At 39.3% G+C, this 24,534-nt stretch overlaps 1 protein-coding gene across 7 annotated transcripts in view; it reads right to left on the reverse strand.

Annotated features, from left to right (window-relative positions):
* The window catches only part of CDC14A (cell division cycle 14A), a 187,345-nt gene that overhangs the window by 87,299 nt on the left and 75,512 nt on the right, over positions 1–24,534 (reverse strand). For all 7 annotated transcript variants that reach the window (XM_044944641.2, XM_025288204.3, XM_044944639.2 and 4 more), the window contains 2 exons: positions 13,502–13,568; positions 10,305–10,367 (listed from right to left, as the gene is read on the reverse strand). In XM_044944641.2, coding sequence (XP_044800576.2) covers positions 10,305–10,367; positions 13,502–13,568 — 130 coding nt within the window. The remainder of the gene's footprint in view (positions 1–10,304; positions 10,368–13,501; positions 13,569–24,534) is intronic.

The raw sequence follows: 24,534 nt of genomic DNA on the forward strand, positions 1-24,534 counted from the left end.
AAGAGGAAACAAGAACATGTGTGAAGGCACAGAAGTATGAAGAAACACTGCCACCCAGGAAGCTATGCAGACTGGGTGTGAGGAGGAAGGCAAAAGGACAAACGGGGGGAAGATGGCAAAGCCCATGTCCAGAGGGCTTTCTGTGCTGCACTCAGGGGCATGCATTTCTTCTACCCTCTACCTGAGGGTAGAGCCCATGGAGGACTTAAAGCAGGGGAGTGATATAAGCAGACTTAATTTCTAAAACATGGTCTCTGAGAGTGATGTGGAGACTTGATGGAAGACACCCAAGGACCAAGAAAATCCCAGCCAGTCCCAAGCATTCAGAATCTACTGACACTTTCTCACAGTCCCCAGATGGGCTCCATTGCAATGCGGCCAAGAAAATGTGAAATCACTTTCTAGAAGAGGCGATGATAGCAATAACTATGACTTATGAATTGCTAGAGTCTCAGAAGCAAAACTTTCCACATTCAGCCTGTCAGAGATCAGCGAGAAATGCTGCACAGACAATCTGACAAACATAAAGAGGGAAGTGTGTAGAAAGGGTCAAACATGATAACACCTGCAGAATGAGGCACAAGAATATATGGAATGTATGACAGCAGCTGATAAGAACAAAGTCTCTAAACCCACCCATGGAGAAACGAAATTACAGGGCACCTTCTGAAAAAAAATATTGGCCTAGCAAATATACTGAGCAAACAGGAAGTACTTGATAAATGTCTGTTCAATAAATTAACTGAAAAGCTACCAAATTGAAGCCATAAAGAGTGTGATGCAGCTTCTTGGTTCTCATATAACAAACATTGACCTGCATACCTTATTTCTGTAGAACAAAGCCTCCCAATCAGTTTAACAGAATGGAGTTGCCTGGGCTGGGCTGGGGCAGCCTGGGATCCCAGGCCAGTCGCCAAAAGCTGTGAACTATGATCACACGGTGCTGATCAAATACAGTCACATTTTCCACATGTGCCATGACGAGGGAAAACAAAAGGAAGCCCTGTACTGTGACTCCACTCAGATCGGCAGGAGCCAGTCTGCCTGTCATCAGGCCTGCCGAAGCCAAACCCAGCTCCAACCACCTCCATCAAGTAACCCGTGGTAAAGAAACGCCCCAGGTTTGCCAGCACGTAAAAGCACCAGATCAAGTTAATAATTACTTGATATTCTGGGAAATATCCTCATATTGATAAAATTATTTCATAGAAAGCATTTTTTCTCAAAATAAAGGGATGACTTACGGAGGAAAAACATAATGGCAGAAAGGAAATAGCTCAAAGAAAGAAGTCAAAGCAATCTTTTAGCTTTTGAAGTAGGTTTTACATTAACTTGAAGCTCTTCAGCTCAGTTCAGTCGCTCAGTCATGTCCGACTCTTTGCGACCCCATCAATCACAGCACGCCAGGCCTCCCTGTCCATCACCAACTCCCGGAGTTCACTCAGACTCACGGCCATCGAGTCAGTGATGCCATCCAGCCATCTCATCCTCTGTCGTCCCCTTCTCCTGCCCCCAATCCCTCCCAGCATCAGAGTCTTTTCCAATGGGTCAACTCTTCGCATGAGGTGGCCAAAGTACTGGAGTTTCAGCTTTAGCATCATTCCTTCCAAAGAAATCCCAGGGCTGATCTCCTTCAGAATGGACTGATTGGATCTCCTTGCAGTCCAAGGGACTCTCAAGAGTCTTCTTCAACTAGCTGATCCCAAAAAGATATTTAAAGCAGCTCCTCAAAGTTGCATAGGCCAAATTCTAGATGCAGTCATAAATGTAAGGCACACTGATGAGGCATCTCCAAATGCTGCCATGGAAGCTCCATTTCTTTGCATTTCTCTCTCTCTCCCCTTCCCACAACTAGAAATAGGGTGCTGCTCTGTGAGCCATCTGTGTATGCCCAACAAAGGGACATCAACAATATAGCAAGCCTTCTCGTAAGTAGTGGAAAGTCCCATCTTGTTTAGGGGACAATCAAAATAAGAAACTAAAGATGTAACTTCAAATTCTCTTTGATGAATAACAACTGCTTAAGAGGGCATCATTAGTGAGCGGTGGTATTAAACAAGGTCTTACTCGGTAAGGATAGTTCCCCACAAAGGAACAGAAGTTGACCAAAGGCAGATTCTGTATGTGGGTGTTATTTCAGGGTCTTACAAACAGAATATTTTCCTATACTTTGAATATTTACTAAGCTTTACTGCTAGAGAGGATACACATCCTCACGTACCTGAAAGAAAGTGAAAGTGCAGTCGCTCAGTCGTGTCCGACTCTTTGCGACCCCATGGGCTGTAGCCCACCAGGCTCCTCCGTCCATGGGATTCTCCAGGCAAGAATACTGGAGTGGGTTACCATTTCCTTCTCCAGGGGATCTTCCTGACCCAGGGATTGAACCCAGGTCTCCTGCATTGCAGGCAGACGCTTTAACCTTTGAGCCACCAGGGAAGCCCCTCACATACCTACAGATACATAATTTGAATATTCATACTCTTTCATCTTCACTGTTTTTCCCTAGAGTAAAAGGTCTATTTTAATTTTTCAAATAAACTTATTGATGGTTAGATTTCAAAGGAGTGACTGTTCTTAGTTCTCAAGTTCTTGGAGAATACCTTAAGAAACCTGTTGGAAAAGGGGACACTGATTCTTAGCAGAAGTTTTTGGGCCCTCATGTTGCAGTTACTTTTTCAATCCTCCCAGCATAGCTCCAAGAATATATCTATTTGATCAGTGCAAATATGATCAAAAATATAGTTCCACAACAGCTTGGTAAAGGACCTAAAGAGACCATATTTTAGAAAATACTTTTGTTTATCAATAATTTATACAATGGACTATTTGTAAGTCATATAAAAATAATGTAACAGCCTGAGATATCTTAGTCCAAACCTTCTAAATAGAATAGAGCCTTGAAATTAATTCTTACATGAAAAATTAAAACAGTTGAAGCTGCAAGATGTAACCTGTTCCATCATCCTAGGTTTCATGTCATCTATGATGGTTCATTGGCAAGCCTGTCCTTGAGGAATCTGCACTTTAGCTATGTCTGGCTACCAAGCACTTAAATGTAGCTGGTCCAAACTGAGATGTGCCACAGTATAAACTACACACTGGGTTTCAAAGGCTCAATTCAAAATTAGAAATATAAAATACTTCATTAATAATTGTTACATTGATTATATGCCAAAATATTATTTCTGGTACAGTGCATTAAAGAAAACACATTATTGCAATTAATTTCATCATATCTTTTTACTTTTTAAAATGCAGCTATTAGCTTTTTGAATATATATATTATATACACAAATACGATTCTCATATTTCTATTGGACAGCACTGCTCTAGACCCTTTTGCAGAATGAGCAGAGTAGTTCCTATGCTCTGCTGACCTTGTCATGAACAACATTAAAAGAAGCATTCTTATCACAAGACTCTTTTAGGATTTCCCTGGTGGTACAGTGGATAGGTATTCACCTCCAATCCAGGGAACATGGGTTTGATCCCTGGTCCAGGAAGATTCCACGTGCTGAGGGGCTACTCAGCCCATGTGCCACAACTACTGGGCCTGACTGAGTGCTGCAAACTGAAGCCCACGCCCGCGCTCCACAACAAGAGACGCCACCACAAGGAGAAGTCCACATGCAGCAGCAAAGAGTAACCCCCACTCACCGCAACTGGAGAAGGCCCACGCACAGCAGCGAAGCCCCAGCACAGCCAAAAATAAGTAAACAAATAAAAGACTCCCTTTTTGTCTCACACAGAACTGCTATATCATCAATTTAAGCGTTTTCTTGAGTCAAATATTAAATGAGGTTTAGTCAAGAAGTGCCTTTGGAAACTTTAATTTGCGCATTTCCTTATCATCTAAGACTTACATTCTCATAATTTGCTATCAATAATAACACTTTTATTTTGAAAACTATAGACTTCGTTGGAATACTGACTTTGTTAGAGCTAATGAAGTATATGAACTTAGCTATTCCACGAGTTTACCAAATGCCCAGACTCACCGAAGTAGAGCAAACAGTGGAACAAGTTATAACAAAAAATGATTGGGCCCACAGATTGTCAGGAAGAGTTCCTTTATTTATCCACTTGTTTCTTAAGCAGCATTTATGAAATGCCCCCTACCTGCTGATCACACATCTACTTCTGATTTTTTATTTTATAGGCTTTATGATAGAATAGACAAATCATTCTCTAAAAGGAAGTTATTTGATGGAAAACTTTTCAAGTGTTCACCAACTGCCTCCTCTCTTCCCATTACCTGGCTGATGGTCATTGTTATTCATTCAGGTTAAGATGTGATCACAGTCTTATCAGATTTTTGGTTAGTTGGTTGAGTGTTTCTCAAAAATAAAGTTAAACTATGTGTAGGTTTTTCAATAGCTTTTTCAACTAACTCTCAACATCACCATCAAAGTTTTTTTTTTTTTTTTTAATTTTATTTTATTTTTAAACTTTACATAACTGTATTAGTTTTGCCAAATATCAAAATGAATCCGCCACAGGTACCATCAAAGTTTTAAAAAAGATAAAGGAGTAAGTAAATCATCAACTAGTTTTCTCTCTTTATTGTGGTAGGTCTTCGTCCTCCTCCCTCTCTAACCTCCACCCCAATCTCTCCTTTCATTGAAATGGCTCCAGTGTTTTGCCATATATTTTTCTCCAGGTTCATATACATGAGACAGAGATGCAGGTTTGGGGGAGACTTGAAACTTATCTAATGTGGAGGCCCATTTCAAAAAAAGAATACAAAATTATGAACACAAAAATGGTTTCCATGCAAATGGGGACCTATACAATTTAAACTTCACTCACTTCACATAGGAAATTACTGATACCTTTGCTCATATAATGCAGATAGACAGATATATGTACAAGGTGGGGGCGGGTCTTGTTATTATTTGTTTAAAAATAGAAGGTTATAAGCACTCTTCCATATCAACTTTTTCCAATCAATATATAATATAAATATATATATATATATATAATAGAAATCATTCACAAAAAGTGGCATAGCTCAAGTCAATTTCTTTAAATCACTACGTAACATTCCATGGTGTATCTGTACTACTTTATTCAACCTTCCCCCTTAAAATGCAATCGTTTTGTTCCCAGTTCTTTGTGGGATGGGGGTGGGTAGTAGGATTCTTTTTTTTTTTTTGACACTACTATTGGGTGGACCAAAAGGTTCATTTGGGTTTTTCTGTACCATCGTATGGAAAAACCCAAACAAACTTTTTGACCAACCCAATAAAAATGCCACAATAACAAAGTTTTTACAATTTAAGAAGAAGAAATTCTTTGGAGATTTTAAATAAATTGTACTACATGTATTAATTTAGGGAGAAGTGGCAGTTTTATGAGGTTAAATCTTTCTATCCAAGAACACAGGACACGTTTTCCATTTAATAATGTACAGTCCACAAGGAATTTACAATCTAGTAAGGAAAATAAAGCTTTTATGCAAATAGCCATAATATAAGAAAAATGGAAAGCACAAATCTTGACACATGAAATGGAGGGGGAGAGAATATTGTAAAGGGTGAGAGCTGATCTGTGTAGGATTTCACACACATGAGAGGAAAATGTTAAAGGTGACGGGTATTTGGAGAAAACAAGCTCAGCCAGGGTGCAGAGACATTCAAGAAACAATAAATAAGCAGCCCAGGAGGGCTGGAACACAGAGTGCACAGACTGAAGAAACAGGAGACAGGCCCGCAAGGTGGGCTGGACTGCATCCAAAGCTAACAATGCCAGGACAGGGGAATCTATCCTCATTTCAGCCAGGTAATGGGAGTGGCAGCCAGTGTGGGGACAAGGCAAGGCAAGAACTCTGTTTTAAGACCATTCAGTGAAGTGTGTGAAAGACCAAGGGGAGAAGGGCCTGGGCTCCTTAAAGAGCAGTTATAATTGTCTACCAGAGTGGACGCAACACCTGAGCCAGGGGAAGGAAATGAGAACACAGAGGAAGAGAGAGATGAAACACACCCCTGGGGCCCTAGCAACGGGAACTCAAATAGTCAACAGATTACGGAGGGGAAAAAAGTGATGTTTTTAGTCTTGAGCCTGGGTGAACAGTAGAATAGTGATGCCATTCACACAGATGAACAAAGCCAAAGCCCATGTTTGGGTGAAAGATGATTAGTTTCTTCTCAGATGTGTCAAACGTAACATGTAAGCAGGATATCTGAACAGATACATCCTGACCTAGAGACCAGAATGTGAGGGCTACCCTTGTCCTCCTAGTGAAAGTGAAAGTAGCTCAGTCGTGTCTCTTTGTGAACCCAAGGACTATAAAGTCCAAGGAATTCTCCAGGCCAGAATACTGGAGTGGGTAGCCTTTGCTTTCTCCAGGGGATATTCCCAGCCCAGGGATCAAACCCAGGTTTCCCACATTGCAGGTGGATTCTTTACCAGCTGAGCCACCAGGGAAGCCCTGCTAAGAAGAGTGATAAATGTTATAACCCTGGAGAACCTTGACAAAACAGCTCATTTTCATGAATGGTCAACCTACTCAGAGTCTACTGGTGTCTCATATTTCAGGAAAAGTTGACTACTTCTAGGTAGGTGCCCAATATGATACTGGAGATCAGTGGAGAAATAACTCCAGAAAGAATGAAGGGACAGAACCAAAGCAAAAACAACATCATCCAGTTGTGGATGTGACGGTGATAGAAGCAAGGTCCAATGCTGTAAAGAGCAATATTGCACAGGAACCTGAAATGTTCGGTCCATGAATCAAGGCAAATTGGAAGTGGTCAAACAGGAGACGGCAAGAGTGAACATCGACATTCTAGGAATCAGCAAACTAAGATGGACTGGAATGGGTGAATTTAACTCAGAAGACCATTATATCTACTACTGTGAGCAGGAATCCCTTGGAAGAAATGGAGTAGCTATCATGGTTCAACAAAAGAATCCGAAATGCAGTACTTGGATGCAATCTCAAAAACAACAGAATGATCTCTGTTCATTTCCAAGGCAAACCATTCAATATCATGCCAATCCAAGTCAATGCCCCAACCAGTAATGCTGAAGAAGCTGAAGTTGAATGGTTCTCTGAAGACCTATAAGACCTTTTAGAACTAACACCTAAAGAAGATGTCCTTTTCATTATAGGGGACTGGAATGCAAAAGGAGGAAGTCAAGAAACACCTGGAGTAACAGGCAAATTTGGCCTTGGAGTATGGAATGAAGCAGGGCAAAGGCTAATAGAGTTCTGCCAAGAGAACACACTGGTCATAGCAAACACCCTCTTCCAACAACACAAGAGAAGACTCTACATGTGAACATCACCAGATGGTCAACACTGAAAGCATACTGATTATATTCTCTGCAGCCAAAGATGGAGACGCTCTATACAGTCAGCAAAAACAAGACTGGGAGCTGACTGTGGCTCAGATCATGAACTCCTTATTGCCAAATTCAGACTTAAATTGAAGAAAGTGGGGAAAACCACTAGACCATACAGGTATACCCTAAATCAAATCCTTTATGATTATACAGTGGAAGTGAGAAATAGATTTAAGGGACTAGATCTGATAGACAGAGTGCCTGATGAACTATGGATGAAGGTTCATGACACTGTACAGGAGACAGGGATCAAGACCATCCCCATGGAAAAGAAATGCAAAAAAGCAAAATGGCTGTCTGAGGAAGCCTTACAAATAGCTATGAAAAGAAGAGAAGCGAAAAGCAAAGGAAAAAAGGAAAGATATAAGCATCTGAATGCAGAGTTCCAAAGAATAGCAAGGAGACATAAGAAAGCCTTCCTCAGCGATCAATGCAAAGAAATAGAGGAAAACAACAGAATGGGAAAGACTAGAGATCTCCTCAAGACAATTAAAGATACCAACGGAACATTTCATGCAAAGATGGGCTCCATAAAGGACAGAAATGGTAGGGACCTAACAGAAGCAGAAGATATTAAGAAGAGGTGGCAAGAATACACAGAAGAACTGTACAAAAAAGATCTTCATGACCCAGATAATCATGATGGTGTGATCACTGACCTAGAGCCAGACATCCTGGAATGTGAAGTCAAGTGGGCCTTAGAAAGCATCACTATGAACAAAGCTAGTGGAGGTGATGAAATTCCAGTTGAGCTATTTCAAATCCTGAAAGATGATGCTGTGAAAGTGCTGAACTAAATATGTCAGCAAATTTGGAAAACTCAGCAGTGGCCACAGGACTGGAAAAGGTCAGTTTTCATTCCAATCCCAAAGAAAGGCAATGCCAAAGAATGCTCAAACTATTGCACAATTGCACTTATCTCACATACTAGTAAAGTAATGCTCAAAATTCTCCAAGCCAGGCTTCAGCAATACGTGAACTGTGAACTTCCAGATGTTCAAGCTGGTTTTAGAAAAGGCAGAGGAACCAGAGATCAAATTGCCAACATCTGCTGCATATTGAAAAAGCAAAAGAGTTCAAGAAAAACATCTATTTCTGCTTTATTGACTATGCCAAAGCCTTTAACTGTGTGAATCACAATAAACTGGAAAATTCTGAAAGAGATGGGAATACTAGACCACCGGACCTGCCTCTTGAGAAACCCATATGCAGGTCAGGAAGCAACAGTTAGAACTGGACATGGACATGGACAACAGACTGGTTCCAAATAGGGAAAGGAATACGTCAAGGCTGTATATTGTCACCCTGCTTATTTAACTTATACGTAGAATACATCATGAGAAACGCTGGGCTGGATGAAGTACAAGCTTGATCAAGATTGCGGGGAGAAATATCAATAACCTCAGATATGCAGATGACACCACCCTTATGGCAGAAAGTGAAGAAGAACTAAAGAGCCTCTTCATGAAAGTGAAAGAGGAGAGTGAGAAAGTTGGCTTAAAGCTCAACATTCAGAAAATGAAGATCGTGGCATCCAGTCCCATCACTTCATGGTAAATAGATGGGAAACAGTGTAAACAGTGGCTGACTTTATTTTTTTGGGCTCCAAAATCACTGCAGATGGTGATTGCAGCCATGAAAGTTATGACCAACCTAGACAACATATTAAAAAGCAGAGACATTACTTTGCCAACAAAGGTCTGTCTAGTCAAGGCTATGGTTTTTCCAGTGGTCATGTATGGATGTGAGAGTTGGACTATAAAGAAAGCTGAATGCTGAAGAACTGATGCTTTTGAACTCTGGTGTTGGAGAAGACTCTTGAGAGTCCCTTGGACTGCAAAGAGATCCAACCAGTCCATCCTAAAGGAGATCAGTCCTGGGTGTTCATTGGAAGGACTAATGTTGAAGCTGAAGCTCCAATAATTTGGCCACCTCATGTGAAGAGCTGACTCATTTGAAAAGACCCTGATGCTGGAAAAGATTCAAGGTGGGAGGAGAAGGGGATGACAGAGGATGAGATGGTTGGATGGCATCATTGACTCAATGGACATGAGTTTGGGCAAACTCCGGGAGTTGGTGATGTACAGGGAGGCCTGGCGTGCTGCGGTTCATGGGATCACAAAGAGTCAGACACAACTGAGGGACTGAAGTGAACAGAACTGAAGACTCCTCTACTAACCCGGAAGTGCTCTTCCCTCACACCTCCTTATAGCACAATGTAACTTTGACAGCCTTTGCCTAAACTGCCTTGCTGAGCAGCAAGATACTATTCAAAAACTTTGTAATAGTGTGTGTGTCTGTGTTTAGTCACTCAGTCATGTTGGACTCTTTGCAACTGCATGGACTGTAGCCTGCCAGTCTTCTCTGTCCGTGGTATTTTTCAGGCAAGAATACTAGAGTGGATTGCTATTTCTTCCTCCAGGGGATCTTCCCAACCCCTCTTCTGCATCTCACACATTGCAAGCAGATTCCTTATGGCTGAGCCACTAGGGGAACCCTTTGTTATGATCCCGTGGTAAAAAAAAAAAATTCAACCAACTCTCAGAACTGAGTACATTAGCCACCTTTCAAATCAAGATATACACAAAAATATTACAAGGCACAAATCTGGTTTTGTTTTAATCAAAACCTGGATTTTTAAATAAAAGTAACATGATTTTACTACCAAATTATACTTTTAAATTGTTTTTTCTTATAAACTAAAGGTTCAAAGTAACTGTCAATAAAGGTTTGATGAAAGAATATAGAGAGACATGGTATTTTCCTAAACTAAAATTTTGATAACTCCTAGTTCAAAGTCAATAATCAAAGCTGAAAGGATGAAGCTGACAACTATAGAAAACTGCAGAATGCTTTTATTTAGCAGTCAATCAATTTGTAATACCTGAGTGCTAGGAATAAAAGAACAATTTAATCAATGTGAAATTATAGCTTCCAAAAAATTAAAATGTACAAACCTCATAATGTTCATATTCATCCACATCAAATGTCTCAAAGTCAAAAAATCCATGTTGTAATCCCTAAAAGCAGAATTTGAATTAGTTTTTCATGTGAAATTGATAACGACTTCTAGGCATTTCTGGAATTCCTGCTCACAAATGATTCTGCCTGACCTGAAGGAGAAAATTTGCAACTTTCAATTCATAATACATATCTAGAAACCATCTAACATACATAATTTTGCTTTGGGGCTGTCTTTGGGACTAAACACTTAGAAAAATATGAAAATATGTCCCACACAATATGCTTCTTTAGTTCTGATATACATTAGTTTTTAATTAAAATTATTCATATATATATAATGGATCATACTATAAATGTATAGTTAAAACCTATTGGGAACTATGCAATTAATTCATACTAACTATAACAGAATATATAATCGTGATTAAATTTTCAGCTGGAAGAAAAATCAGTTATTCTCAGGTTTTTTTCCTTTTTATCATTAATGAGATATTTGGTAAAAAGGGAGTTTTTACTTAATAGGCCCTTATTTGTTCCTAAAGTCTACAATGAGAGAATTTGTTTTACAGTGATAGTTTTTGAAAGAGTAAAAATGTACTTGACTACTCTTACAATTTAGAAGGAAGAATCGATCTTTTAACAACAAAGAAAATTTTCATACTTCTTTTTTATAACCAATGATTTAGAATTTAAAAGTATCTGGCTTATTCAGACATAATATTTTGAAGAGGTGTCTTTTGTTTTATAAGTCATGAAGCGACACAAATTACCTTAGAATACAAAATCAGTTACTTTTAAAAGTTACATGATCAAGTCATTAAAAATAGAAGAATCTATTAAGCCAAGTTTAGTACATCTATCTTTGAAAATACCTTAGAGACTGGCGTTTTCCAAAATGTAGAACACCTGCACGTAAGGTAATTTATATTTAAAATACAGACCCCTGGGCCCCATCGCAGAACTATGAAATCAGGTTTTTGAGGGTGGGATCATCGTTTTTTAAATGCCTTCCTAAGTGACTCTGACAACACTGGCTGAGACAACCTCTACAGGACAAGCAGAACCACCTATCTCAATTATTTCACCTTGAAACAAAGCAGCTTACTTCATCTTCATGTACCATTCCAGACACAACAGTGAGAATACATGCCCTGAACTACCACTTTCCTTCCTCTTTTTTTAAAGAGTGTTTGTGTTTGTGTATGCCTCTATGTGTAGTTCACACATATACAACCTGTGCTTATAATGATGCCAATACATCAAAATCAGAAAGATATGCTTTCTAAAAAGGCAAAAATGTGGACATACTCTACCTTCATAGGAGATACAGTACTCACTGCCACAAAAATAGCCTGAGTGTGTGTGTGGGGGGGGTGGGGGGGGGGGGGCATGTGCACACGCTCGATCATGCCCAACTCTTTTCGATCCCCTGGACTGTAGCCCACCTTACCCCAGAGGATCTTCCTGACCCAGGATCAAACCTGTGTTTCTTGAGTCTCCTGCATTGGCAGGCGGATTCTTGACAACTGCGCCACCTGGGAAGCCCCATATAAGAGCGTTCAGAGAGGCAATGTGTCCTAGTTACTTAGAGACATGTTGAACAATCAATCAGATCCTCTAAATCTCATTTACATTTGGGTAAAATAAACCCCAGCATTTAATGAAACAAGAAATTTACAGAAGACCTTATTAATGAATAAAGTCATGTCCTCCTTTTACATGAGCAAGGATGTCATAAATGTCTGTATCAAGTTATCAGTTACCATAACAACAGGAGGGATACTCCAGTGTGAACTCTTCTTCAATTTCATATGTATTATAAAAGAAACAGCTTGTACCAGATGGCAGGATAAGCAATAATAATAATAGTGACAATAAATAGATTACCCTTCTCCATTGAGTCATATTTTTTAAATGCTAAAATTCTGGATTGTATACTGGCTGAAATATACATAAGGGTCCTTGTGTTATTGGAAGTGTGGGTTGGTGATGTTATTCGCAGGAGATAGGCTAGGTTATTTTGATAGTTTTTAAGTGAAACGAAAAATGTTTGGAAACCATTTTAAAGTTTTACAGAGTTTAAGTTCATTTTAAAATGAAATAACAAAGTCAAAAACAAACATACAGAAAACAAGTAGCATATTTTACATAGCAATTTTCTCAACTTGAAATAAGGCAAAAGCAATGTTATACTGCATCAGAGAAAAGAATCTAGAACAAAGCTCACTACTGATACTATATTTACACGATGACCCTTGCCAATGGGTTATGAAATACATACATTCCTGGCTGGTAAAAGTCATGGCTGTATGTTCGAGATGGAATGATGTACTCCAAAGCTTCTTTAGAATTCACAGCATAACATGCATGACTCAGACTGTAAATCAATGTTTCTAAAACATATTCCAAAGTTCTCAACAATCTTTTGGATTAACTTCTCCACAATGTATATAAATGACTCAATAACTATGGCTGTAAACTTTAGAGTGCATCAGATCACACAGACAGCAGGGCACCGCTCCCAGAGTTTATGGTCCAGTTGCTATTGGATGAGGTCTGAGCATCCGCATCTCTGCACAAGTTCCCACACTGGGACAACCATGGGTTTATGACATACCCAGATAAGATACTAGAAGGAACTCCAGACTGATATGGAAATCTGAGTTAGAAGAAGCCCTAATAACTCCCTGTGGCCCTGAGAGTGACTTAACCTCTCTGGGGTTGTTTCCTCATCTGTAAAAGTGAGATAATAATATCTAACCTGCTGACTACTTCCTGGGTATGTAATACTATCCAATGAGAAAAGCAAGGTGGGAATGTTCTCCACACTGACAGAGGAGAGTTGTGGCTTAGATGACTTCCTGCCTCTCTCACACCAAGATCTAGCTTGATAAGGAAGCTGAGCAGGTGACAAAGCAAGGTCACAGCAATGGCAGCAGGTAGAAATGCTAACACAAGTAGTTTAAGTGAGAAAGGGAGACCCCTTCCGCGTCTATAAGAGTTATCCCCCAGAACACCTCCCCTGTTGGCCCTGTGGTCTGTATTTTGCAGATCAACCATCATTCAAGAAGTAGAAAGCCACCTTCTTACTACCCCCTCTCCCTTCTCTCCAACAACAAAGATAGCAACTCCACTCCTTTTTCATATTGTTAAATTACGATGGCAGCTACAGCAAGGAAATTGTTATTACCTTTCTGATTCCCTGCAAACAGTCGAGGATGGTGAGATTGTAAGTGCAATTTCCAAAGGAAGCATCCCTATGAAGACAAAAAAAAAAAAAGTAACATTAAAGACATGCATTTTGAATACTCAAAATAATGTCAGTTGGATACATGCTTGTTTGGTTTCACAGCTGTCAACATGGTAAACTTATATAACACATCAGATCCTACTAGTTAACTACTCCTACAGCTTAACTCAAGCACTTCTGAAATTGCTTGAATCCAACAAGCTGAGTTAAGAGAAAGCAGATTTAGGAACCAGAGCTCTGTGATCAGATTGCCTTCAAATTCCAACTCTGCCACATATTGGCTGGGAGCTCAAGCCAATTTTACCTCCATCTGTTTTGCTTTCCTGATTTGTGAAATGAAGTTACTAATTTAATATTCACAGAACTGTTGTTGGATTTCATTAAAAAAAAACAATGTCCTTCCTATAGTGCCTAGCACAAAGGAACCACTCAATAAGTATTATGACTATTATTCTTATTATTAACAATGAGTGTTTCATTAAGTAAAACATGCATCATCATCAGAGGTATTCAGAAAGAGAAATAACCATCTGGCAGGAATACAGCAGAGTGGTGAAAGTGAAAGTCATTCAGTTGTGTCTGACTCTCTGCAACCCTATGGACTGTAGCCCACCAGGCTCCTCTGTCCATGGGGATTCTCCAGACAAGAACACTGGACTGGGTAGCCATTCCCTTCTCCAGGAGATCTTCCCAACCCAGGAATCAAACCTGAGTCTGCTGCATTACAAGCAGATTCTTTACCATCTGAGCCATCAGGAAAGCCCATATGGCAAATACAAACATAAAAGACTAAGGGGGACAATGTATTCAGGTCAATAAAACCTGGCAGTTACTTTCACAGATTAAATGCCACCACTTCCATTCTGCTCCCCTACCCCCACCTTCATCCCCACAAAAATTGCTAAGGAAAATGCCATCCTGCTTCCAAACAATCTCCTCTCAGGTTCTAGGAAAAGTGGAGACCTACTGCATCGAAAACTGAGTGCTTCATCCTTTATTTAAGTTTTTAGAGCAACTTAGCAGGCCTTCTTTAGGCAACATAAAACTCTAGTATCAAGTTCAGGTCAGTTAGCAGAACTGGCATTGGAGCTTTAACACTAACAATGTTCCAAGGTGTCCAAGGCAAGAAACTTGACCTCAAGGCTCTCAGTAGCTTGGCCCAGCCCCCATTGCTGACCTGAATGAACAGAGCGGTCAGGCACCTGCCAATCACAAAGTCAAATGTACCACACAAAGTGGAGGCCCAGTGGGGAACGCCACAGAAGACATTTCATGGGGAGAAAATGACTCTTTAAGGTTTTAACACATAATTAACATAGAACTAAGTCTTGTATCACAACCAGTCAAGGGAACTTGAACCGATGGCTGCTAAGCCGCGAACTGAAATGCAACATCAACATCACTGAGTTTCAGCATCCTGATCACCTAATTTAAAAATGGTAGGTTAACTTAAGCAAGGCAGCCTAACAGAAATGTTTAAGTCCTGAAACTTCAAAGTTAACCTATGTTAAGGAAGGGTTATTCTAGGTATTTCATCCTGATTTAAAGAGTTCTTTTTCAATGCTATCTAAACACATAGGGAAAAACAAAAGAGCCCCCTTTTCAAACATCTTGTAAAGACATAAATCATATATTAAGAAGCAAATTATAATGGATTAAGCTAGTGAAAGTAGCAGCTATGGATCTAAGAAAAAAATACTAATTTATATAAATAACAACACATTCCTTTGTAGGAACTTGTCTTTTTAGGACAAGGTTCAGAACCTTTTGTTTGTCATGGACCCCTGCAGCATTCTCATGGACCCCTCTTTTCAAAATGTTTTCAAATGAATAAAATACATAGAACTGATCAAAGACAAATGTAATTAAACGTAAAGTTAACAAAATATAACAAAAACAAATATATAATACAATACTTAATTATGTATAATACCATTCTTAACATAGTAGTAGTAGGTCTGATTATAGTTTTAAAGGAGTGAACATAAATATCTAAAGATATACACAACAACTGTAATGGGATATTAAAATGTCTATAGTTTCTATTGTGAAAAAGTCACTTGAATTGCTAATACTACTATAGTTTAATATTTACAACATTTATATTGAGTTACCAAAAAGTTCGTTCAGGTTTTACTGCTGTTACATCTTTTGGAAAAATTATCTTACAGAAAAATCCAAACGAACTTTTCAGCCAACCCAGTTGTTGAATTTAATCTTATAAATTGGGACTTCCCAGGTGGTTCAGTGGTAAAGAATCCACCTGCCAATGCAGGAGACACCGGCATTCAATCCCTGGGACAGGAAGATCCCCTGGAGGAGAAAATGGCAACCCATTCGAATATTCTCGCCGGGAAAATCCCACGAACAAAAGAGCCCAGCAGGTGGTTCATGGTCACAAAGAGCTGGACACGATTGAGCAACTGAACACGCGCACATTAGCTTATGAGGCTAGTGAAAATAAAGAATTTTTGTCATTTAAATCCACTGATCCTCTGAATTCTCTCCACAAACACTAGATCAAAAACTTCTGCTTTGGTAAAGAAAAGAAAAAAACTCAGCATTTAAAAAGAATAGAAGAAATTATAAGAATTGAAGGTGCCCCTTACTTCTTCAAGTATACCTTCCCACCTAGACTCAGCTAAACAAAATGCACAAATATAGGTTATCAGACAAGTTCCAAATCCAGTCTTTCTGACTGTCTGCAAAGCATGGTGAGATTATTATGATATCTCTTGTCCTAGCACAGCCAGTCTCTACCAACAACTGAAAAGACAACTCTAGTGATGTGGTGATCAAACATGTAGACTTGAGAGTGAAGGGAGAGTTAATAGGCCATCTGACGAAACTAGGATAGAAGGCAGTCATAGCAGGCTAGAAAGACAGGCAGACATTTAAGGATGCAGTAAAATTAAGTCACATCCTCAGGACTGGGGGAAGTTGATGACATACTTTTTTACCAAAACTTACTATGCTGGGTAATTTAGACACATTAACACATTTAATCCTCATGAAGGCAGGAGGTTCCCAAAAGCTGCCCTCGTAACTAGGCAAGAGAAAAATGGCTTATTAATGGCACCTGGCACATACACAGTCAAAGGAGAGCAACCATAAAAGTGAAGGGACACAAAGACATGTTACACATTCTCTGTGGGAAAAAGAGAGAGAAAATGATAAAGGTGACAATAAATATATGTATCTACCAAAACCCCACCCGAAGGAGAATTCTAAAGGGCTTTTTAACATGGAATCCAACAAGGTCAGGGAGATGAGAGCAGACAACATCAAGAAAATTCTGAAAGCTAGAAATCAGATAAATGAGTGACAATAAATTAGAAGACTAAGAAAACTGAATACTAAGGTAACAGTGGAAAAATCAGCATTGACCCAATCAATACCAGATAATTCACAAAAGGTTCAGGAAGTGATGGCACTGGGTTCTTCAGGCAGTGAGGATGAAGGACTAAAATAAGTTGGAAGGTACCCTTAAGAAGCTGAAAGATTTTACTCCATAAAAGAAATATTTTTTATTTAAGTATACTTATTTTTAATCGGAGAACAATTGCTTTACAATATTGCATTGGTTTCTGCTATACATTAACATGAATCAGCCAGATGTATACATATGTCCCCACCTTCTGGAATCTCTCTCCCACCTCCCACCTCATCCCCTCTAGTTGTCACAGAGCACCTGATTTGAGCTCCCTGCATCATGCATCAAATTTCCACAGGTTATCTAATTTTATATATGGTAATAAATATGTTTCAAAGCTACTCTCTCAATAGGTCCCAATGTCTCCTCCCCCATTGTGTCCACAAGTCATATTATCTCCCATTTTATAAATAAATCTTTCCTGTTGAGTTTTCTCAACCACCCGATGTAGTCAGCACCATGTAAAAATAAAATGGTTGGTCCTGGAAGGCAGCAAGATACCTGACCCACACAATGTTTCAAGTTTGAATTGGAAGATGAGTCGCAAGGAATATTTTCCACCTACATTGTTATGTGAAATGGAGGTGAAGTTTAGGAATACATCAGGCTTTAGTAAACTCAAAAGTTCTTCCCACTCTGAAACTGCATAATTATTCAACACAATGGATGATTTCTTTCCTTTCTATATCTCTCTCTTGGACCCTTCCCAATAGAATTTTAACATTTTTCAGGTTCCTACCATTTTTAAAATAAAAAATTTTCTTGACTTCAACCACTACCCTCTCTTTGGCTTCCTCTTTAAAATAAGACTTCTCTGAAAAATTACGCATCTTACTGCTACCACTTTCTCTTCTCTCACATCTTAACCAACTCTGTTTCTACCCTCATCCATGCCAACAACATGTCTCACTAAGGTCACCAATGATCTCCTTACTGCTAAACCCAGGTGAAATTTTTGTAATGAAATAAAATTTATCATTTTAGCCTTTCTAAAGTTCACAACTTAGTGATTTTCAGTGTTTTCGTAATGTGATTTTTAGTACAGTCACAAATCACAATTTCAGTACAGTCACAATTCAATAAAGAAGGCTGAGCACTGAACAATTGATGCTTTTGAACTATGGTGTTGGAGAAGACTCTTGAGAGTCCCTGCACTGCAAGGAGATCAAACCAGTCCATCCTAAAGGAAATCAATCCTGAATATTCATTGGAAGGACTGATGCTGAAGCTGAAGCTCCAATACTTTGGCCACCTGATGGCAAGAACTGACTCATTAGAAAAGACCCTGATGCTGGGAAAGATAGAAGGCAGAAGGAGAAGGGAACAACAGAGGATGAGATTGCAGATGGATATGAGTTTGAGCAAACTCCAGGAGATGGTGAAGAACAGGGAAGCCTGGCATGCTGCAGTCCATGGGATTGCAAAGAGTCGGACATGACTGAGTGGCTGAACAACAACAATTCACACCACTAATTTCAAACCATTTCTGTCACCCCAGAAAGAAACTATAACCATTTGTAATAACTCATCATTCCCTCTCCCTCCCCTTTCCATCCCTGACAATCACTAATCTACTTTCTGTCTCTCTGGATTTGCTTATTCTAAATCCAGGGAACATTCTGCAAGCATCATTTTATTTACTATTAATAAGTCAGAAACAGGTAATTCCCTCTGAATATTCTCTTCATTGTTTCTGGATTCTACCCCTCTCAACACTACTCCATCCCAATGTTCTGTGCAAAGTCATCCTTCACCTCCCATCTCCTCAAGGTTCAACTCCAGACTCAGATTCTTCATACTTCATACTTTCTCCCAAGCCTGGGCACTCTCAACTTTAATATCATCAGCATCAGCACTGCCAGTATGGCTTCTTAGAACACAGAATGCTGGACCCCACCTGAGTTTCAGATTCAGTAGGTCTGGGGAAGGGGTTGAGACTGTGCACTTCTAACAAATTTCCAGGTGCTATCAGTGCTTCTGGTAGGAGGGACCACATTTTGAGGATCACTGCCCTATACAAACTCATTGACATAAGTTACCATCTATCTGCCAATAAGCTTCAAGGGCTTCTCTCTAGCACTGATTCCTTAAAACTCCAAAATGGTACAGCCAACCACATACATGACATTTCCATTTGGGCGTCTTAAGGTATCTCATGGGCTTTTCTGGTGGCTCAGAATCTGAGCTCACAATTTCAGATTCTGGTAAAGAATCTACCTGCAATGCAGGAGACCCGGGTCCCATCCCTGGGTTGGGAAGATCCCCTGGAGAAGGAAATGGCAACCCACTCCAGTACTCTTGCCTGGAGAATTCCATGGATGGAGGAGTCTGGTGGGCTACAGTCCATGGGGTCTCACTGTGTAAGAAGAATCTCTTGAATATGCCCCCACCCCAAAATAGTAACAACAATACCCTGGCCCTCCAACCCTAATTCAGTAAAAGATACAGCTTCCATAATCACTCAAGCTAGCACCCAGAAGTCCTTCCATCTCTCTCATTTCCATATTCTACTGTGCTCTGCCTTATTGCTTTTCCCTCCTAAGCATCTCTTGAATGCACTTACTTCTCCTCAGTTCTGCTAACTCTCAGGCAGTACCTCTCATGCAGACAAGAGCCTCCCCATGTCCACTCCTTGCCTTTCTATTGAGTATTCTTCACGGCAGCCAGAGTGATAGCTTGAAAAGGCAAGTCTGCTCCTGTTACTCTTCTGCTGTCACCCTTCACTGATTCCCACTGCTCTCTGAAGGGAAGGTTCAAATCCTAAAATAGATGCAAGGCCTGTGATACCCGGCCCTGCCTGCCCCTCCGGTCTCTCCCTCATTTCACTCTCCCTTCTCGCTCTCTGAACCCATCACAATGCCCTTCCCTGAGCTCCTTGGAGAGGCACTCAGCTCCCACCACAGAACCTTTGCTTCTCAGGTCACATGTTCTCCAATTGCCTGTGCCTAGGTTACCCTACTCACCCTTCAGCTCCCAGCTCATAGATCACTTATCTCAGGAGGAAAAACCTCCAGCCCCACTCTCTGGCTAGATCAGGTCCCCAACATTTTTTTCCCCACTGGACTTAACTACAGTTTGACATTATATCCTGATGTGTTCATTTGATTCTCTGCCTCTCAATATATAAGAGTCACGTAGAAGACAGCATCTATATGTTTATTACTCCCTACTGTCTCCTTAGTACCTATTATAGTGCCTGGTATGAAACAAACAATAAATGTTTGTCAGTAAGTGTTTAAATTAAAGAAGCTTGGGAGATCATCCCAAGAAAATGTTGGATAATATTCTACAGCCACTTTTGCTATCTCAAGGGCCTAACACTTCAATTCTCATTAACAAGAAGAGCTTTCTTTCCATTAACCCAAAATTATTTTGTCCATTGATATCATCCTCTGTTCTCTTTGTCAAAGAGTATTGATTGAAAAAAGCTACAAGCAATGATGTTCAAAGTAATTTTCTTTTCTTTTGTCAAGTGGTATTAAACACACTTTTATTTTAAAACAGATATTTTAGAGAGGTTAAAGGGAGCTTTTAGGATTTACATCACTATACCAATGTGCTACAAAGTTTTATACTCCCACAGTTTTTGTTGCAGTTATGGTTCCCATTTGTTTATTTAACTCCTGATTTGCTTTTTCACTCAATCATTCATGCATTCATTTATATTTATTGAGCCAAATAGTTCCTGAGTTGAATAAGAGGACACGTGTTTTTCCACCTTCCTCACAAAGGACCACTGAAAGCCTACAGAGATCAACCACAGGAAAAAGCTTGCACGTCCTATGCTGCCTGGGAAAACTACGGCTCTAACCCTTATCTACCACGACAGTTATACCATGAATTGCATTACTCACTTAAGCAGGCAAACACAAGGGTGCTCTTCATTCAGGAGATGAGGTAATACCCAAACACTCAGGACTTCTAGTCATTCGGCTTTGCTGAAGAAGAAATCATGGGTCTATAACTCCCAATACAGAAGACTAACATCAGGACCAATCTAGAGACATCCAAATACAAATTCAGCTCAGCCTCATGCTTGACCATCCAAATTCTATCCACCTCGGCAATTCTATCTTTCTAAATGTGACTTCTGGCATAATAGTCAACTGAACCATAAAACTATTATGAAGTTATCATAAAAAATCCCTGGCAGTCAATAAATATTTGCTGAATAAAAAACTAAATGTATGAATATTTTAATAGATGAAACAACTGGGATTTTTACTTATTTTCATATTTTTACATTTATTTTGCAGAGAAGTAGTAGCAGCAAAATTAAAGAAAACCAGAATCACCATCCACAAAGAGATACAAAGAGGAAGGACTTGATTGCCCTAGAGCTATCTTTTTACAGTCTCTCAAGAGTCAATTGTTAGATAATCAAAAATTTTGAGAGCCCAAATCAGCCTTGGTGGGAATATTTACACCACAGAAATCAGCAAATGCTCTTTACTTAAAGAGCTGGTTTACCAGCACACCACTGCCTGCAACCTGTGAATTCAGAATGAAGCAACCCTGCAAATGGTAATAATAAGCAGATGAAACCAGAGATGAAAGAACATATTTACACAAAATAGTAAGAAAACATTTCTGGTAATGAAGTTGTTTGAAGAAAAAAATGAAAAACAGAGTTGCACTGTTTACAATGTGGAGATTCCATTAAAGAATAAAAAAGAGCTATAGCAAATGGACTAAGAAATAACAGAAATGCCTCCTTTATATGTCTTGATTCTATGATTCTCTGCAAATCCTCTGGATAGCAAGTAGCTACAAGGTAGGCAAATATCTGCAGAGCAGTGGGTTAGAAAGGATCTCAAAGGTCATCTGAGCACTGTTCCAACCACTGAACTGAATCCCATCTGCACAACCAGCATAAGATCACAAGCTTCCTAAGGACAGAGAATGTGTTCTTTATGCTGTATGCCCAGAGTCTAGTACAGTATTGCACACATTACTATGCTGTGGCTGTTGTATGAATGAATGAATGACCATTACCAGGAGACCATTCAACATATGCCCGAACAACTCTAAGTGGCTGGGAACTACTGACATTTCAAAGTAAAAATTATATAAAACAATCTGTAATCATCAACTATATACAGTCACAAAAATGTAATCTAGATCATAGTTTTCCAACAGAAATATAATGCAATAGAGAGCCACATGTGTAATTTTAATTTTTACATACCCATACTAAAGTAAAAAGAAATAAATGACATCAATTTCAATAATATATTTTGTTTAATCCAGTCTGAAATATTATCAGTTCAGAACATAATCAACATAATTATAAGATATTTTACTTTTTTATACTAAGTCTTTGAAATCTAATGTGTGTTTGGTAGTCTTACAGTCTATTTCAGTTTGGACTAAACAAATTCCAAGTGCTGAATAGTACATGTAGGTTGTAGCTACTGTTCTAGGCAATTCAGCTCTGGACTAATTTGTATGGATACCTGGGAATTAGACAATGTACTAAAATACTTTATACAGTTGTCTAAAGTACACCTGGCTTTCAGTCTCTGAACACATCTATGACATATGTACCAGGTCCCTAGAAAAGAATAAGCCAATTGTTTAATATTATCTAGACCTACAAGATAAAAATGTATTTGATAAGAACCAGTGGGGAGGACAAGGCTATTTCCCACTATGAAAACAAAATCAAATGGCTTCATGGGGCAGAGCCAAAAATTGAGCACAACCAGTACCTAACAAAAAAATGCGACACAGAATCTCTTCTTTTCAGATTTAACATAAAGCTATACACTAATCATTTTGCTCATCTAAAGAAACAGAGATATGTAAAAATTCACTTCTAAATCATGGCTTAAAAGGTCATATAAATCAGCAAAACAGAATCTGTCTAGAAGTAGCAATAACAGGCACCAGAAAGAGACCAAGAGCTGTGCTCTGGGCCTTTTATCAATATCTGAGTGTCCCCCATTTAACCACATTTAACTTTGCTTAAAGACAAAAATACTAGTAAATTGTCTTTGTCTCCACTATTGAAAACAAGTCCTTCATATATGAGGCATTCAACAAAATACCTATGCTCATTAAGGCAAATGACTACAAACTATTCCAAAGCACTTTCATCAACCAAGGCTGGCTATTGGAAAAGTACTATAAAGAGTACAAAAAACTTGGCACTTACCCGACTACAGAAAGTTTGGTACCCTGATCTGAAATCATAAAAACAGGAATAACAAAAAAAGTAATCTGAGCCAATTTTCACAACTCAAACTATTGAAGCACTGCCATGATTCAAAAGAAAAAAAAAAAGATATAACTCACTTTCTTCTGTGTATTTAGTGGGTCATACAGACCTTGACCATTGTTTCTGTTTTCAGATTCTGAATAGTGGTGCTTATTTACCACTTTCACAAGAAAACCTGATAAATCTGCTTTTCATGGTGGTCCAAGTTACTCAATACACCCCAGCTGTTGAGAATAGATTCAACAGTCTGGACAGAATAATCTATTCTCTTCTATTTTCAAGACTCAGGAAACTAGCCCATCCTCACTATTGAAAACTAAGGCAGGGGCTTCCCTGGTGCCTCAGTGGTAAAGAATCCGCCCTACCAATACCGGAGACACAAGTTCAAACCCTGATCTGAGAAGATCCCGCCTGCTGAGGAACAACTGAGCCTGTGAGTCACAACTATTGAGCCTGGCCTGCTCCAGAGCCTGGGAGCAACACCTACTGAAGCCCCCATGCCCCAGAGTCAGTGCTCAGCAACAGAAGCCGCCCCAATGAGAAGCCCTTGAACCACAACTGAGAGTAGCCCCTGCTCACCACAATTAGGAAAAAAAAAAAACCATGAAGCAACGAAGAGCCAGCACAGCCAAAAATAAATACATAAAATTATTTAAAAACAAAACTAATGCAGATTTTTTTCCCAATCACATCAAGCATCAAAAGCAAAAAGAGTCATGGAGGCAGAAATGACTCCAAAGATCAACACTGAGAAGCAGAGAAGTGGCCATCATAAAGAAAAGTTGAGAATGAAAGAAAAGTCTTAGAGCATAAAATAAATTTTGTTTCTACATTTTTGATACTCAGGGGAAAAAAACATGGTATTAAAGACAACTTTCCTTTTGAAATACAAACAAAAATTACAGTATCATATTCAAGCTAACAAATATCTGGTTCAACATTTTATGTTAAGAGATACATTTTATAATTATGTCTAACATCTACTAGCACATATTTACTTTGCTTTAGAAGAAAGTAGGCAGCCTAATGCCAAGTTCTAAGAGGTTGACCCCTTTGAGCCTTTGTTGAGACCTACAAGCTCTGGCATGCCCAGAGAAGATTTCCTATTAAGACAGGACCACATTACTAGCTCAGCAACTGATATATCACTAGGGGTCATCCCCAAAACACAACAAACCCATCCCTGAACACAAACAGTATGGGTTCATTTTAATAACAAATGTCATTAAAGGATTACTAGGGAGAGGTTGGAGAAGACAATGGCACCCCACACCAGTACTCCTGCCTGGAAAATCCCAAGGATGGAGGAGCCTGGTGGGC

The sequence above is a fragment of the Bubalus bubalis genome, chromosome 6, assembly GCF_019923935.1.
Source record: "Bubalus bubalis isolate 160015118507 breed Murrah chromosome 6, NDDB_SH_1, whole genome shotgun sequence".
Lineage (NCBI taxonomy): Eukaryota > Metazoa > Chordata > Mammalia > Artiodactyla > Bovidae > Bubalus > Bubalus bubalis.